Raw genomic sequence first — 18,498 nt, forward strand, 5'->3', positions numbered from 1 at the left:
TGATGATATTTCTATTGTCTGCAATCTATATAAACACACACCCAGAGAGTAGAAACCAGCAGTTGTCTGATGATCGCGCAATGCGTGAAACTCCGAGTTACAACCAAGAAAGAGTTCCAGTACCACCAAAACTATATATATATATATACACATATAATTATTACGTGCAATGTATAAGGTCAGGTTCGAATATTCTTTACTGTTCAGGTCTATTTATTCCTAAACACATGATCCAAGGTCCAAGCTTTGATTTATGCCTCGTTACGTCTCAATTGCACATGTTTTATGGAATAGCGTATATGCAGTGTTGCCAAATTCATACATTTTTTTGAGTTACAACCAAGATGTCATGTAATTCATTGTTGCCAAATAAATAAAAGTGAAAGCTGAATGGTTTGTGGAGAAGAACTCAAGCAAAACAAAATACGATCTACTGAGCGATTAAAATAATTGAAATTCTTAAATATTTCCCATGGTTGCAATAATACCGAACGCTTGATAAGCCGTGACAGGTTGCATCCAACTCTTCTACATCAGAAATAATGCAGAAACCTAACCCAAAAGAGCAAATGCTATCCTGTTTGCTTTGTTGATTTTCAAGAAAACAGTAATGATGAGAGCATCTGTTTATATGAGAAAAGGTGTGAAATGTATTTGACCAAGTTTGATTCACACATAATCAAAAGTATGTAGCAAGTAGCCTCATTAATGTTTATATATTGAAGTACATTTTTTTAGAATGTCATGGGGGTTTTGATAAATAAAGTCTATGGTTCCAGTTACACAACATACAATGTCTCGTATGCAGTTTATCATTTTACTACAAGTCTTGCTGATCTTAAAGATTTGATTATGTATTGTGACAGTTGATGACTTAAGACGATTATAACCATACATCAGATATAATTTTGGCCATTGTATATAAATGGTTAAGGCTAAGTTATACAAGTAAATATCATCGCAACATTCCCTCACAGGATATATGAATATGTATAGTTTCACAGCCGTTATACGGTTAAAATTAGTCTCGCTGCCAGACTTGTGACTATCGTCCCTTAGCTTTCTAAGGCGCACGAAGTGCGCCCCGAGCTAGCAGCAAAGCCGCGAAAAGTGATCAGGAGTCCCTCACAAATGGAGTCCCTTGGTGCGCCTTACAAAGCTAGGGACGATAGTCACGAGTCTGGAATGTGCTCTAGAACATTACTCTCTGCAGTTCTTTCTTTAAATTTCTTTGAAATTCATTGTTTGGTCAGTGTACATAACTATCCATATTTTGCACTCTGTCAATCATTTTACCGGACGCACCCGATTAATATTATGCACGCTAGAGGTCAAAATAACAAGAGAGATATGCATTTTTCTCAGCCAATCCTTTATTACTCAATTGTTTTTAATACATTGTACTTTAGTAAACATATCTTCTGAAGGATCATATAAATCGAATAGGAATCACTTCTTATAATCTACAGAGAGAGAGAGAGAGAGAGAGAGAGAGAGAGAGAGAGAGAGAGAGAGAGAGAGAGAGAGAGAGAGAGAGAGAGAGAGAGAGAGAGAGAGAGAGAGAGAGAGAGAGAGAATAAACAGAAAAGAAGAGAAGAGAAACAGAAAGAGGGCTTAATCATGAGATACATTTAAATCTTTAATATTAATCTAAAACTCATTCGGTTCTTAAATTTGCTTTAGTCATTGACATAAATGCTTGTTTATTTAGTAGAGAAAAATCAAGTCAAGGACGTCAACAAATGACGGTGTACAAATCCAAGACAAATTCACCGATCGAACAGAAGTGAAAGACAGAGAGCTCATGATTAGAATAGTTTTCTTGTACATCACTGTCATGTAGCTATTGTCGTTATAACCGTGGGTGTACTGTGAACTTCTGTAATATTATTGGGGGAGGGAGAAATGCTTACCTTGCTGTATTAATGAATTAATCACAATACAAGAGAAGATTTGGAGAGCCAACACCAGGATTGCTAACAACTCCACTGGTACCGTCATTTAGGATTCTGTTTCTACAGCTAGAGTTGCTGGAACATTGTCCGGCACCAAGATGCACAGCGGCAATACCTAGGTGAACAAAGTGATTTCCTTTAGGTTTCAGACAGCAATTGAATAATGTATAAATGCCAAGCCCATGAGACGTTTCATGCTCTATAATATCACATTTTCAGTTTGCCTTCCCCTGTACTTGATAAATTGTACAATACAAGAATATAGCAATATCGCCAAAACAATGGTGGATATTGTATATAATTGTTCGTAGCATCTTCACCACAAGATAATGATAATTGATAATGATGCGAGATACCAACTTTTCTGAGCTATCCTAGACTCTCCCACCTACCCTCGGGAGCATCGCTATTAACTGTTTTGTATGTACCAGTCTGGTGCTATCCATGCATCTTTTCAATGTGATTTAGGTGAAACGTTACTCACCACTCACGTGGGGACAGGCCATAGAAGTACCACTGATGGTGTTGTAGCAACTGTTGCATGTATGCCATGAGCTTCTTACGCTAGAACCTGGAGCAAAGATATCGACACAATTTCCCCAGTTGGAGAAGGATGATCTTGCATCGGTGCTGGTTGTAGAACCGACAGTTAAAGCCTGTATGTAGGAGAACACACAAGTCATTTACACAGTAGCAATTGCATTTGAGATTATATAGTTCAACGATGAAATACATGTTAAATGTTATGTATGGTAACTGTTGAATGAAACATGCCATTGGTGCACTATGTCCGTATGTCTATGTCTATGTCTATGTCTATGTATGTATGTATGTATGTATGTATGTATGTATGTATGTATGTATGTATGCATGTACGCATGTATGCATGCATGCATGATTGTATGTATGTATGTATGTATGTATGTATGTATGTATGTATGTATGTATGTATGTATGCATGTATGTATGTATGCAAGAATATAAAAACAAGCACTAACGTTAGAATGTCTAGCGGGAGAGACATTGCAGGCATTTTGATCTTCGTTGCCAGCAGCAACAGAAACAGTGTATCCGGCATTGACAACTCTGGTAACAGCATCGTCGAGGGCTGAGTTAGCACCACCACCCAGGGACATGGATACAACACTTCTGCTTGCAGTGGCACCACGAGCAACAATGTCGTCAAGACCTTCATTACAGGGAATACAATGAGATATTGAATTTGAGTTTTATGGAACATAAGGTTGTGTCATTACAGATTGATGCAAATTAAAATAGCCCATGTAAGTATATCCAAAAAGGAATTCAGTCTGTTGAAACTTTATACCGCTAAAAAATGTGGTACAAATGATGACAAACAACTTGTTACAATGTCAATCATTTTTAGCGATTGTATAATTGTTGCTAATAATATAGGTGTAACTTAATGTGTGGATATGCCGTAATAATGCCGTACATCAGAAATGGTCACCAATTCCTAAAGGATCACAGAATTAATACAATAAGTAAGTTTAGGTTTAGGCTTTTACACATCGTATGCTCTTTCAAGTGTTTGAATGAGAATATGCATTTATTTTCCCCCTTATTTGTATTTCTATCATGCAAGGTAATTCGTACACCTTTAACACAGCACGCCATGAGGAAAAACAGAGGGGAATTTCGTTGTTGTGTTGCCGTTGTACGTGAACACAAACCATATTTCATCGTAAATATTAAGCTAAGGTTTTCAAGCATGCAACTGTCCAGTTTAGACAGGGTATGCAATAATTGAAGTGTGATTTAATACTCCGAATATCTGAATTGTAAAATATAACATGATATACGTACCGGAAATAATATTAGCATTTGTACCAGAGCCTACACAGTTCAAAACTCTTACACTGTACAAGCTGGAAGATACGGAAGTGCCGACAGATGAACCAGAGGTAGTACCTCCGCAATGAGTACCGTGACCATTACAATCCTCACCCTGTGGATAACAATAACACAATTTCCGTTTTTAGTGTCCTAAAGATAAACATGCCTCAGCTTCATTATTTGACTTCAACATCTGTAAAAACAGCGATGGTTTCACTTTTTCTTTGTTGCGGACTGTATTGGGTGCGTGTTTTCAATACTTTTAGCACCCAAAGGTCAGAGTTACAAATACAAATTTAATACTTTAACATTGTGATATTTACCGTAGTATAAACTTTAAACAATTTCCAACACAAACAGTTTTAGAAAGCTGTGTCTAAAAGCTTTCGTCCTTTCACTAAGGACTAACATTGTCATATCATATATATCTATGTTAACCATTGAACTTGTGAGTTATGCGCACATCTGTTTCGTTAGAAAATGTATTCCGTATGAAACTGAATAAGAAACTTACGCCGTTGGATGGTTGGTAGTCATGGAAATAACTGGCTCTGTTCCCATATTCGTTATGGGAGTGACGAAGACCGGTATCAACGATGTATACATGAGATCCTGATCCACTTCCTGTTTTGAGAAGAAACAAAACATAAGCTTATTTGAAAAAAGAAGAAACATAACGGTGTGAGGAAATGCATTCTAAAGTATACATTGTTTACTTCAAGAATGTAGACATAGCTCATATCATCATCGAAATATTATGATAAATAATATAGCATTAAATTATAAAAACTTACCATATACGTTATATACGCCATTGAGGGGCAGGAATCTTTGATCGGTACGGTCCATACCCCATTCAACATCGATGGACAAAAACATATCTTCCTCAACGTATTCAACACCGGGGAGGAACATAAGCTACAAAATGAGAAAAATTATCATTTTAACAGAATTATCTTTACGGTCCGGATGTGGATTTTATAGACCGGGGTTGTACGACGGAAGGGCTCCGACACCATAAGCCGTAAGGGACCGGTCAGTTTCTCCAGCTTGGGGGGGGGGAGGCGGTGGATTCTTAAATCGGGCTGACAAAAAGTCACTGACCCCCCTATCTGTAAAACCCAAAACAGGCTGACCCCCCTATCACTTAAATCTAAAACATGATGACCCCCCCCCATATATGATATTCGCATGAGTGACAGGTATGTTTTGATCGTGACTCAGTGTAGACTGCTTGACTGTCTTGCATCTACTTTATAAGATCCCGGGTTAGTACTATCATAATTATAATTATTGACTACACAGGGTAAATATATTTGAAAAGGAGTTTAATAGCATCTTGACAGTGAAAGGTAGGGGGAAAGCTTGAGAAGGGAATATGTACAGCTGTCATGGGGGGTCCTAGGGGGTCTCCCCCTAGAAGCCCAAGAGGTTTTTAACTCTGAAAAAGTCAATTTTGAGACTATTCAGACATTTTTAGAAAATCATTTCCAAGCTTTACAAGACAGCACCAACATGTAAAAAGCAACTACATAAGGTTGAAATATTTTTGAAATATAGTTTGATAGGATCTTGATAGTAAGAGGTAGGGGGGAAATCTTGAGACTGGGATGTGTACACCTCATGGGGGGGGGGGGTCCTAGGGGGTCTCCCCCTAGAAGCCCTGGAGGTTTTTTCCCTGAAAAGTCAATTTTGAGACTATTCAGACCCTTTCAGACAATAATTTCCAAGCCTTACAAGACAACACCAACATGTAAAAAACAACTACATAGGGTTAAAATACTTTTGAAATATACTTTGATAGCATCTTGACAGTAAGAGGGGAAGAGCTTGAGACTGGCATATGTCCACCTCATGCGGGGGGTCTGAGGGGGTCTCCCTCTAGAAGCCCTGAAGGATTTTTACTCTTATAGCCAATATTTACGCTATTTAGACCCTTCAAGCAATAACTTAATCCATGCTTTACAAGACAGCAAGTATCAGAAACTATTCTTTATAACTTACACTAAAGGTTGAAATATGTTCTTAAAAAGTTAAATGACATCATTATATACATGTAGTAAAGGTCAGCACATCTAATGGTAGTATCATTGGTAGGGGAGATTTGGAGTTTAAGGCAATTTTAGACTATCTTGGCAAACATTTCACATCTTGAAAAGACAATATCATCTCAAATTAGAATAGGGTGAAAGTATTTAAGAAAAGTTTAATACCATTATGACAGTAAAAAGGTTGTTGGTGCATGAGTGACCTCTGGGGGTGAGGAAGTCCTTGGGATTTTCCCCCTGGGAAATATGGAGTTTTTTGCTTGAGATACTAAGGCAATGTTTAGGTTATTCATAACCTTTGAGGTAATATTTCCAAGCTTCGAAAAGCTAACCTATATGTATAGTTATGTTTGAACTAATAAGTAATATTAAAGAATTCATGTAAGAAACAGGGACAAGAACAAATATTGACATGTACCACATTTCAGACAAGGCTATATGCCATTGTAGAAAGGATTTTTTTCTTCCATCACAATTTAAAACACAGTGACCCCCCTATCCACAATTTTGAAAACAGCATGACCCCCCCTACTGCCAATTTCAAAAACAGGGTGACCCCCCTACCAATCCACCGGCCCCCCTAGGCTGGAGAAACTGACCGGTCCCTAAGCTTACTAGCGAGGTTCGCAAAATTCAAATCCGGGTACGTCTTAAAGGGTTTTGTTGTTGTTGTTGTTGTTGTTGTTGTTGTTGTTGTTGTTGTTGTTCTGTTGTTGTTGTTGTTGTTGTTGTTGGGGGTTTTCTTATATATATATGTACAGGCACAAAAACATAATTTGAATCACGTTTCACATAAATCGGCATTGACATATTATTTTACTTGCAAAAAACGTAAAATAGTGAAGAAATTAAGAAAGTCAAATCACTGAGAGAACGGATATCGGTAATGTTAGCACACTACTTTCCATATTTGGGCAAAGTGTGGTGGGGCGTGATACGGAAATTTATTGTCCGGGTAAGTTGCCCGTGCTCTCGACTGAATTGCATTGGAAGCGATACTGGGTAGGTGATGCCGCTGGCGCGAACACTATGCACCGTCAGTCATAATAAACAACCATAAAACCACTAAATAGATTAAGATATTTTCGGTGACAAGAAAACACACGTTTCAGCTGCTTTAGAGCAATAAAATGGTTTGTGTTCAATTGTTAATAATCTCAAATCCAAAACGTTTAGGCAAACACTTCGGCGTAATTACAGAACGATCTGGATTTCCAAGAGCACGATGCAATGTATAGATAGAATATTTCATATTATCATATTTGGATTAACGATAGCATTGATAATCGAATTGGTAATCGATACTTAAAAGTACGTGTAGTAAGCCTTATAAACAAATTAAAGAACCGTTGACTCATTCACTCCTAAAATGAACTACCGCTAATAAAGTACAGAACGAGGTCGGAACCTATATATATCCTTGCCTTAAGAAGGCTTGCTATTAATTATTTAACGACCCTACGGTTTTTCAAAATTTGTACAGGTCTAATCAAAGACTTGAGAAATCAAAATATGACAAAACAAATTTTGGGTCCCCGCACTAATTTTGAACATAACGCCCTCTACTGACAGTAGTTTTAAAATGAGTTTGTGTATGATTTTAAATAGAAAAAACAAACATACTATTTCAGCACATAATATATTGAATCGTGTATTAATATATTAAACTGTGATAATTTTTGTTTGGAAATAAACGAAAGCAAGATATTTTGTCGACAGTTGATGAAAAATAGTAGATCCATGAATGTTGGTAAACTTATCGACCTAAGCAACTTTACATTTTTTGTGAACATTTTCTTCAAATTATATTCATTCGAAATTTGAAATAAAAAATTCGGGTTTCCATGTAAGTATTTTTGCTAATGCTGTCGAAGCTTGATTCTGACTACTGCAAAACCAAGATATCTGTGAACAGGAGTGGTTGCTATGGAAACGAATCTATTTCGAGTCAAACATTCTTTTATGGATTGTACGTTAAATTGTAGATGATGACATTTTTATTACATGAGAATTAGAAAGGTTACATCAAATTTTAGCTATTAGATTAAAAAGATGGTCGGAGAAGAAAGCTTCCGCCTCACTAAAACCTCAACCCACTGTATAAATAATGGTCTGAGTTAAACCATCACATTTTGGCTGCCAACATTTCTTGTTTACATTTTATTCTATGATGATCGGGTGTTGTTTTAAAAGTTACCTGGGAAATCTGTCTCAGCTCAATCCGTTTTTAATCCGTTGCGACAAACGTACCAACCGTCAGATGTACAATAACTTTTTTTAGCCCATGACATTTATTCTTTTCATTCTATGATGATTGGTACTTTTTTAAAGATAGTCGGAATTCTGTCGAAACTAAACCAACTTTATTGCCATTGCAACATGGTTTCCCAACGAGCATCAGTTGTTCTTCAAAATTTGATCAGTACTTTTTTTAGTTGTCAAGAAAATGTTGTCCAGAAGTTGTCTTCTGCCTGGTACTTTCATGTTTACACACAGCTATTGCATCGGACATCCTCGTTTCTAATGAACGGGATCTTCGTTTTCCTAGGTCAGAATAATTACGATTGGCTCAAACTTTTCGCAGCTTTGTACGCAATTTTTATGCTCTTCACTGCAATAACTGGCGTGAGAACACACTTTATCAAAAGCCCGCGCTGATCTTCGGAACATTCGAACCAGAAGTGTGACGATAACAGAAAAGTACGCACAGCGAGTATTAGCCGTGACCCACCCCAAGGTTTGATTCCGGGGTTTGACTCAACAGATATAAGTTTACTGTAATGACTGACTTACCTTCTGAACATTCATTGTCTCAACAGCCAAACCGTTCAAGGCATTGTTGTATACTTTAGTGACAGAAGCACCGAGGGCTGGCAGTTGTTTGGCGAATTGCAGTGGGACAATACTATCCTGGAAATGAAAAAGAAAAAGAAAAGACTTTCAATCCTTGTTTACGGTTCAATGCATACATCTAAGAAATCATCAAATTCAAACGACAACAAAAACAACAATTCTTGGAACACTCAAGAGCTTCATTGTGGAATTTTCCAACTTATGACGAAAAAAAACCATATGTCATAATGCTAATGGTAATGGTTTTTACAACGATGCTAAGCAACCACTCTAAAATAAAGTGGCAGTTATTTCAGGTTGCCATTCGATCATTTATCAGGCTTACATACATACATACATACATACATACATACATACATACATACACACATACATAAATGTACATACATACATACACACACATACATACATACATACATACATACATACATACTCCTAAAACAATGTTTTTCTTCAATTTCATTTTATTTGATATGCTGCACATACCTTGAGTTTAACGATGTAGCTGTTTGGAACAGGCTTGTTAACTCTGAGGAAAGGTGCTGCAGCTGCGACAGCGATTAAAACGGCGAAAACCAAAAACCTCATGTTGAAATTTGGAGTCTATTAAGAAAACAAAATGATAAAGCACACTAGATTAGCAAACGTATGAATTTCCCAATGTGCTGATGTAAACTGGTACAGCCAACAGGCAGATTTGTGGTTTTCATTAATTACATGTTGTTTCAGACCAAAAATGATGTTTTTAATAGAATTGCTCCTCCCCCAAAGTGTGGGTGGGGAGGGTGTTTAGCTGATCTTATGTGGCCTCCCACTGGTGAAGGATATCTGCCCTCATTCCATCCCACTTGATTTCAACTTGTCCACTGCCCACCCAAAATTGAGAATGATTTACCCACTCCCCACCAGGAAAAACACACCTGCAATGACTCTAAAACATTTATAGAAATGTAACATGAGTGAAATGTCAACTTCCCAAAGAAAATGAAGCGTGTTTAGCACTTTTTTAGAACCTGGTAGGTTTTTTGTATCTTTGTATCCTAACTATGTTTCGGGTCGAAAGACGTTGCACACAGTTATACATCCACGGAGGAAACTCCTGTAAGTATACATATACAAAAACGTTACAAACGTAAAAGTAAGGTTGCCAACTTACCTAAACCTCTGACTTGACAAGTAGAAGATGATTTTGTACGGAGTGTTACTCCTGTTTTATACATTTTAGGGCCTATCATATCAGTGGTGATAATCAGTGTTCAGGTGTGGTAAGATCTAAAAATATAAAAGTGTGTAAATCAATCAAATTCTGTCTAATCATCACGTTTTTGTCAATAACAAGTATTTCCGATTTTCTACTTGATTAGCAAAGTTCTCACATCTGATCATTCTCATGCTTGTGAAAAAAAAATCGATTTTGTAAGCCCTTATTTCAGTCTCTACCAGGCGACTTGGCTGCCAAAGTGATAGGAAAGGAGTTCATATCAAGAGAACTGCGTAAGAATCAAATGCGGGTGGGTCACTATGATATGTAACTTTTCACTAAATTCAGAACCATTACAAACATAAAAAGTTTTACAGGGGTTTTATAGTGCACACGTACCTCTCAGTAAACAGTCACTGTCTTACATTTTGGTCGTACACTTTTTTAGATGCAATTTTGTCTTATGTACAACGGGTCTAAACTTTGCAGGAACAATCGATATATGACATTGACAATAATATATTAAACATGGGACTGGATTATATCAAGAGAATAAGTGTCGTATACCTGTATAAAATGCAATTTTGTCTAATGTACAACGGGTCTAAACTTTGCAGGAACAATCGATATATGACATTGACAATAATATATCAAGAGAACAAGATCATTTCAATTTGCACATGAAGTCGTAAAGAAGTGATGTAATGATCAATTACGTCCATCTTAGCCCACATTTCTTTTGAGACACTTTTTTTTATGAAGTAAAGATATTGCCATAGATACAGGTTACGATGAAACAACATAAGGTAGTGAACGCTGATTAAACATGGAAATTAGGAATGGTTATCAATAAAATTCTCATCCGAGACAGACTTCACTATATTTTCTTTTTTTAACACCGGCATATTATGCACATTTGGTGAAGAATCGGTAAAGATGATTTGCGTCTCATTTATTTCAGGTTGTTCCCTGTTCTTAAGTTACACACACACGTAGTTGTAGCAAATCATGTTCTCAAGTTACATTTGAAATTGGTCTTAAAAGGTCAATTGACCCCATCACTGGCTTGAAGTATGATTCATTCAGTACGGGCATATTAATGCATTACCTAAAGATTTCAAGATGAACGCCCAAGCGAAAAAAGAGAGCATATTTTCTTTGAGTTGTGTGTGAGGTAACATTAAAAACGTTCTCGATGAATATATAAAATCCACGTATTAAGAGACTTTGAAGTGAGGAAGAAATATGGTTTTCATGCAAATACTGGTTGCAGACGTGTCCATGGTTTGATTGTTACTATTTGATAAGAACACTATCTCAAAAAGAGAGAGGTGACCATTACCATTATGTCATGGCATTATCAGTTTAGCAGATGTCCTGCACTCATGCCAGATAACGTATAAAATGCTGATACAGGCGTACGTGCAGAATTTGGTCTCATCTCCCCGACTTTGAAGTGAGGAAGAAATATGGTCTTCATGCAAATACTGGTTGTAGACGTGTCCATGGTTTGATTGTTACTATTTGATAAGAACACTATCTCAAAGAGAGAGAGGTGACTGTTACCATTATATCATGGCATTATCAGTTTAGCAGATTTCCTGCACTCATGCCACATAACAAGTCACTGACAGAATTGGTGTTTTTGAAATGTTCTGCTTGTCTCGAATAAAATGCTGATATTGGCGTACGTGCAGAATTTGGACTCATCTCCCTGACGCTTTTGTACACAAAACAACTCCTGATGCATTCAGAAATGACACTGAAGTTTAGCTTTGTCTATGTATTTATTCTTAAATTTATTTCGCACGCCATGCATACATCACATCATATTTCAGGGTCTGAGCCTTCATTTATTTTGAACCTTAACGGAAGAAGAAGTATTACTGTAGTTTTTTAACCAAACATGTGGCGCAATCTCGAAAGAATTTAATTAGCAGACTAGATGAACTCGATTAATCAATCAGAAACATTCAAAAGTGTCTGTTGCATTAGTAATGTTCAAAGGCAGTGTACAAGAAACACGCAAAGAGGATTCTCTTGCAAAAAAAAATGACATATTTAATGTCTGTACTAAAATCTTCAGCTTTATACTGAATGGAGTCAAACAATGGGAACACAACGCCGAGATATGCAACTGAGCAATTAATTGACACCAGACTTTGAAATGTCTTTCTGTACTGTCGTACCTTTGTGTAATCAATATCTGTAGCAAGTTCAATTGAATTTGGTGCAGTCCTGGCTATATATCCTTATTGCAAAAGTTCATTAAACATACAAATGAGCAATTAATTGACTCGATACCATCATATCTTTGCTTATTGCCAAAGTTCATTAAACATGCAAATGAGCAATTAATTGACTCGATACCATCATATTTTTGCTCGGTCAATGTCTTTAGCAAGTTTCATCGAATTTGGTGGTCTTTTTTGGTATAGGTGCTAATTGCCAAAGTTCGTTCATTATGCAAATGAGCAATTAATGGACAGCACTAAATTTCATTAAGAACTATTATATCTCTGTATGATCAATATATGTAGCAAGTTTTATCAAATTTGATAAGCCCTTCAGGATGCATACCCTGAGTTACAAACATTCATCAATTATGCAAATTAGCTCTTAATTAACTTAATTAAGTTCACGACTGATAATGCCACATTGTAAATCGCTGAACATTTGCTTCAGCACTTTTTGAGATATCAGTGGAACAAAATGTCTGCACAGACAGACACAGACACTCAGACAGACATAGTCACGACATCAGCTCCCATACGGGAGCTAAAAATCAGTGACATCAACATATCGAAAGACAATTACTATATTCATCAGTGTTATATGTATTTTAGTTTAATATTCTTTGTCGTTTTCTTTTTTTGTGGGGGTGATTTACCATATCCATTGGGAGCTCTTCAGTGTACACAGAAACAATCAATATATCGATATTGCATACAGTCTTTCCTCAGGTGAAAATTACAAGCTGTACCGTTATACCAAAATATATCAATTTTACCTTTTGTAAGGAAGGAGGGTTAAATCCTTTTGTAGTGAGTCAGTCAGTCAGGCTTACTGAAGGCTCCCTTATGGCACATGTACCTGGCATCTGCTGAACTGATAATGTAATATATGTCATATTACTGGTGATAACAGACTGAACGTGTCAGATACATGATGTTTTTTGTTGCAAAAGTAAAAGATTTTGGTAATTACGCAATATCTTAAGAAAGAGAGCTTTTAATTTCTTATAATTTGGTACATACCTTGACAATAAGTACACATTCAATATAACTTAGTATTCTTTTTAAAGAGTCATTTGCATAGATAATGATTTTTTGGTGATTGGGTAAAACCTTTAAGAATGCAGGCTTAAAATTTCATATAATTTAGTGGTACTTTGATATGTCATGCATGGTAGCTCAGGCTCTTACATACTGATAATATGTGCAAGAAAAATAGACAATCTTTAGGCTTGTATTTTGTCCTTATGGAATAAATTCATTTTACATCTGGTTATAGCTGTGCCACAATTACAAAGCCACGATTTTTATAGTTGTGCCATACATGTCATAGGTTGGGCTGTGTCTGTCTGTCTGTCTGTCTGTCTGTCTGTCTGTCTGTCTGTTGACATGATGTCTCAAACAGTACTTCATGAATTCTGAGAAGGCATTGGTACATTGCTTAGTATTTTTGGAATTAAAGATTTTTGACCAAAAAGACACATTTTTAGCCCCGATTTGGATATTACTGAAGGAATCATAATGTCATGTACAAATCTTAATCTACACACCTCTAAGAACGTTCCCACCAAACTTCAGTAGTTTTGAGTTTAAGTTTTTTGACCAAACATCACATTTTTTGACTCGCCACATACAGTTGGTAAGATCATTTTGATTTGAACAATTTCCCAAATAGACACCAAAGGGTAATACATCCACCAAATAGCATGGCAATCGGTCCAGCCATTTTTTTACTTTAAGTTGTTTACACACACACACACACACACACACACACACACACACACACGCAGAGACAGACAGACAGACAGACAGACAGACAGACAGACAGACAGACAGACAGACAAACAGACATACACTTTGCCGTGCCTTTAGCACTATTGAACCTTATCAGTTCAGTTGTGCTAAGAACTTGGGCCTCTTACAGACTGTCTCAGTCCATTGTAACTAGCTCCTTGGACATTTAAAAGAAGCAAATTTCAAAAACACCAATTCTGCCAGCCAATGTTAAATTGACGTGTTATATGGCATGAGTGCAGGACATCTGGTGAACTGATAATGCCAGGATGTAATAGCAAACTGTGAATAATGATAACGACTAAAGACTGCACAGTCATCTCTTTATAAGATAGTATTCTTATCAAATACCTCAGACCACTATATATCATAAAGGATAATTATATATAATCCAATGAAATCAATGTTAGTTTTCCATCATAATGCTTCGCGTATGATTCCACGGACTAATACAAATTCGAGCTGGTATACGGTAGGCAAGAATTTGTAGTCTGTGGAATCATACGAGGAGCATTATGACGTAAAACTAACATTGATTTCATGGAAATATATGTTTATCACATAACTAAGTATTCCCCTGTATTTTTCTAAAATTTTAAATTGTATTTTACAAATACTGCATCATTTCATCACACTATATTCTTCATCGCGTATTAAAAACTGGTGCCCGACGGCTATGCAAATTACGTAATCTTGTGACCTGTCGCAAGGTCAAGCTTACTACAAACACGGTGTCAGTCATACTGTTCTATGGTTTCTCAACCAAAATTATCGGTTATAATCTTGCGATGTTCATGTTATACACTTTTTGTCATAAAACCTTAGCATTTGGGTGTTTGAGACACACACAATTCTTGTTTGAGACACTCACAATCCTTGTTTGAGACACACTGAATCCTGATCATAAGAGCTTAGCATTTGACGTTTTATGCTACAATTTACTCTAACACAGAACACATTAAAAGATGCGTTAGTCGGAGGTGACTTCTTCAAAGCATCCTGCTTTACACACAGTTACAATTCCGTGTGGTGTCTAAGACACACTAACTTGTGGTCTGTCGGAACAGAGTAAATTGTTGACATTAACTCTCAAATGCTAAGCATTTATGACCATCAAAAGATGCCGCTTTCAATGTTGAAGAGAGCGCTCGAGCAGTCAGTAGACGTCTACGCGATATCCAGTGTTTTCGGTGACCATCTCGCTTTCCACTGATGTTTCTCGTGTCTCCTTTTTCACCCCTCTCTCGCTGTGTCTTTTCGTAGAGTACATACGTCGAGTGTCTACATCAAATTTTAAAAAGTGGTGTATAATACGCTCAAACTTCAATGATTCTTCATCCAAATTAGATGGTACTCTGCCGTGATAGTAGTCCTGTTTGCATACGGAATAAGTCGTCCCTTGAGCGAAACGCGTACACCGTCTGCGAGCATGACTACCGTGAAAGTGACTCGCAATATCACAATTTACGACCTGTTTTCTTGGTCGCGGTCCAATGGATGTTTCGCATATCTCGTCAGCTATCTAGGTCCGTGGAATCGTAAAAATGGGGTATTTTTTCAGATCACCCCCGAAAATATGGGTACGATGCTCCATTTCTCTCTCTCTCTCTCTCTCTCTCTCTCTCTCTCTCTCTCTCTCTCTCTCTCTCTCTCTCTCTCTCTCTCTCTCTCTCTCTCTCTCTCTCTCTCTCTCTTCTCCCATATTCACTATATAAAAAAAGGGGGGTGTATTTCTCATTGAAATATTAACTGGAAAAGGGGTACATATGAAATTTCGCTAACAGGCCGGGTTACCCACCCATCCATGATCGAGCGACTGCCACCGCTGGGGCGTCGGAGAGTCAGAATTGTACGGGGTGTTGGTCACCGAAAACACCCGTCATGTAGACTACCCGAACTGTCAATCCGTGTTGACGGCCCTTTGATGTGTGCTGTTTAAGAGTAAATTGTTGCAGAAAATGCCCAAATGCTAAGCTTTTATGACCAGGATTCAGTGTGTTTCGAACACCTCAATTCTGGTCAAAAGACCTTAGCATTTGGTTGTTTTCTGCAAAAATTTACTCTAAAACATAAGACATCAAGGGTTCCGTCAATGAGAGTTGATGCAGACACAAGTTGGTGTGGTTTCGACTGGAGTGTTTGTTTTGTCGCCTGGAACTGACGCATCTTTTGATGTGACCTGTTTTAGAGTAAATTGTTGCACAAAACGGCAAATGCTAAGGTCTTATGACCATGATTGTGTGTGTTTCGAACAAGGATTGTGTGTGTTTCGAACAAGAATTGTGTGTGTCTCAAACACCCAAATGCTAAGGTTTTATGACAAAAAGTGTATCAAATTTAGTTTAAACGTAAGTAGAATTTGTCTGAATACGACTTTTCTTCTGTCATTTTAATCATATTTGCTCGGGCTGTGTAAGTTCGCAGATCTGAGCTCGACAGAAAATTGGAAGTAAGCTTGCAGGCTGCTACGTCGATAATGAACGTGACTTTTAGATCGAATAGAATTTATCAAATAAAAATAAAAGTACCTCTACACGTGATGTGTAGATGTAGCAAGTTTCATTGAATTTGGTGTAGCTATGCATGTACAGGCATGCATATTAACATTAATTATGCAAGCTACTCCCACTAAAAACTAGTCAGCGCTAAGTTACAGCCTGATAATGCCACATAGTAAATCACAGAACATTTGCTTCAGCACTTTTTGAGATATCAGTGGAACAAAATGTCTGCACAGACAGACACACACACACACAGACAGACAGACATAGTCACGACATCAGCTCCCATACGGGAGCTAAAAATCAGTGACGACAACATATCGAAAGACAATTACTATATTCATCAGTGTTATATGTATTTTAGTTTAATATTCTTTATCGTTTTCTTTATTTGTGGGGATGATTTACCATATCCATTGGGAGCTCTTCAGTGTGCACGGAAACAATCAATATATCGATATTGCATACAGTCTTTCCTCAGATGAAAATTACAAGCTGTACCGTTATACCAAAATATATATCAATTTTACCTTTTGTAAGGAAGGAGGGTTAAATCCTTTTGTAGTGAGTCAGTCAGTCAGGCTTACTGAAGGCTCCCTTGTGGCACATGTACCTGGCATCTGCTGAACTGATAATGTAATATATGTCATATTACTGGTGATAACAGACTGAACGTGTCGGATACATGATGTTTTTTGTTGCAACAGTAAAAGATTTTGGTAATTATGCAATATCTTAAGAAAGAGAGCTTTTAATTTCTTATAATTTGGTACATACCTTGACAATAAGTACACATTCAATATAACTTGGTATTCTTTTTAAAGAGTCATTTGCATAGATAATGGTTTTTTGGTGATTGGGTAAAACCTTTAAGAATGCAGGCTTAAAATTTCATATAATTTAGTGGTACTTAGATATGTCATGCATGGTAGCTCAGGCTCTTACATTCTGATAATATGTGCAAGAAAAATAGACAATCTTTAGGCTTGTATTTTGTCCTTATGGAATACATTCATCTGGTTATAGCTGTGCCACAATTACAAAGCCACGATTTTTATAGTTGTGCCATACATGTCATAGGTTGGGCTGTGTCTGTCTGTCTGTCTGTCTGTCTGCCTATCTGTTGACATGATGTTTCAAACAGTACTTCATGAATTCTGAGAAGGCATTGGTACATTGCTTAGTATTTTTGGAATTAAAGATTTTTGACCAAAAAGACATTTTAGCCCTGATTTGGATATTACTGAAGGAATCATAATGTCATGTACAAATCTTAATCTACACACCTCTAAGAACGTTCCCACCAAACTTCAGTAGTTTTGAGTTTAAGTTTTTTGACCAAACATCACATTTTTTGACTCGCCACATACAGTTGGTAAGATCATTTTGATTTGAACAATTTCCCAAATAGACACCAAAGGGTAATACATCCACCAAATATCATGGCAATCGGTCCAGCCATTTTTTACTTTAAGTTGTTTACACACACACACACACACACACACACAGACATACACTTTGCCATGCCTTTAGCACTTCTGAACCTTATCAGTTGAGTTGTGCTAAAAACGTGGGCCTCTTACAGACTGTCGCAGTCCATTGTAACTAGCTCCTTGGACCTTTAAAAGAAGCAAATTTCAAAAACACCAATTCTGCCAGCCAATGTTAAATTGACGTGTTATATGGCATGAGTGCAGGACATCTGGTGAACTGATAATGCCAGGATGTAATAGCAAACGGTGAATAATGATAACGACTAAAGACTGCACAGTCATCTCTTTATAAGATAGTATTCTTATCAAATACCTCAGACCACTATATATCATAAAGGATAATTATATATAATCCCATGGAATCAATGTTAGTTTTACATCATAATGCTTCGCGTATTATTCTGCGGACTAATACAAATTCGAGCCGGTATACGGTTGGCAAGAATTTGTAGTCTGGAATCATACGAGGAGCATTATGACGTAAAACTAACATTGATTTCATGGAAATATATGTTTATCACATAAATAAGTATTCCCCTGTATTTTTCTAAAATTTTAAATT

General features: G+C 36.9%; 1 protein-coding gene across 1 annotated transcript; it reads right to left on the reverse strand.

The window, feature by feature from the left end:
- Positions 1 to 1,930: 1,930 nt before the first annotated feature.
- On the reverse strand, positions 1,931 to 9,301 carry LOC144439244 (extracellular serine proteinase-like). The gene is made up of 8 exons (XM_078128518.1): positions 9,200 to 9,301; positions 8,654 to 8,770; positions 4,607 to 4,730; positions 4,327 to 4,436; positions 3,783 to 3,924; positions 2,954 to 3,144; positions 2,440 to 2,611; positions 1,931 to 2,070 (listed from the first exon to the last, which is right to left on the reverse strand). Exons 1-8 carry the CDS (start codon positions 9,299 to 9,301, stop codon positions 1,931 to 1,933), a joined length of 1,098 nt encoding a protein of 365 aa, XP_077984644.1.
- Positions 9,302 to 18,498: the final 9,197 nt, after the last annotated feature.

This window comes from Glandiceps talaboti, chromosome 8, assembly GCF_964340395.1.
Source record: "Glandiceps talaboti chromosome 8, keGlaTala1.1, whole genome shotgun sequence".
Lineage (NCBI taxonomy): Eukaryota > Metazoa > Hemichordata > Enteropneusta > Spengelidae > Glandiceps > Glandiceps talaboti.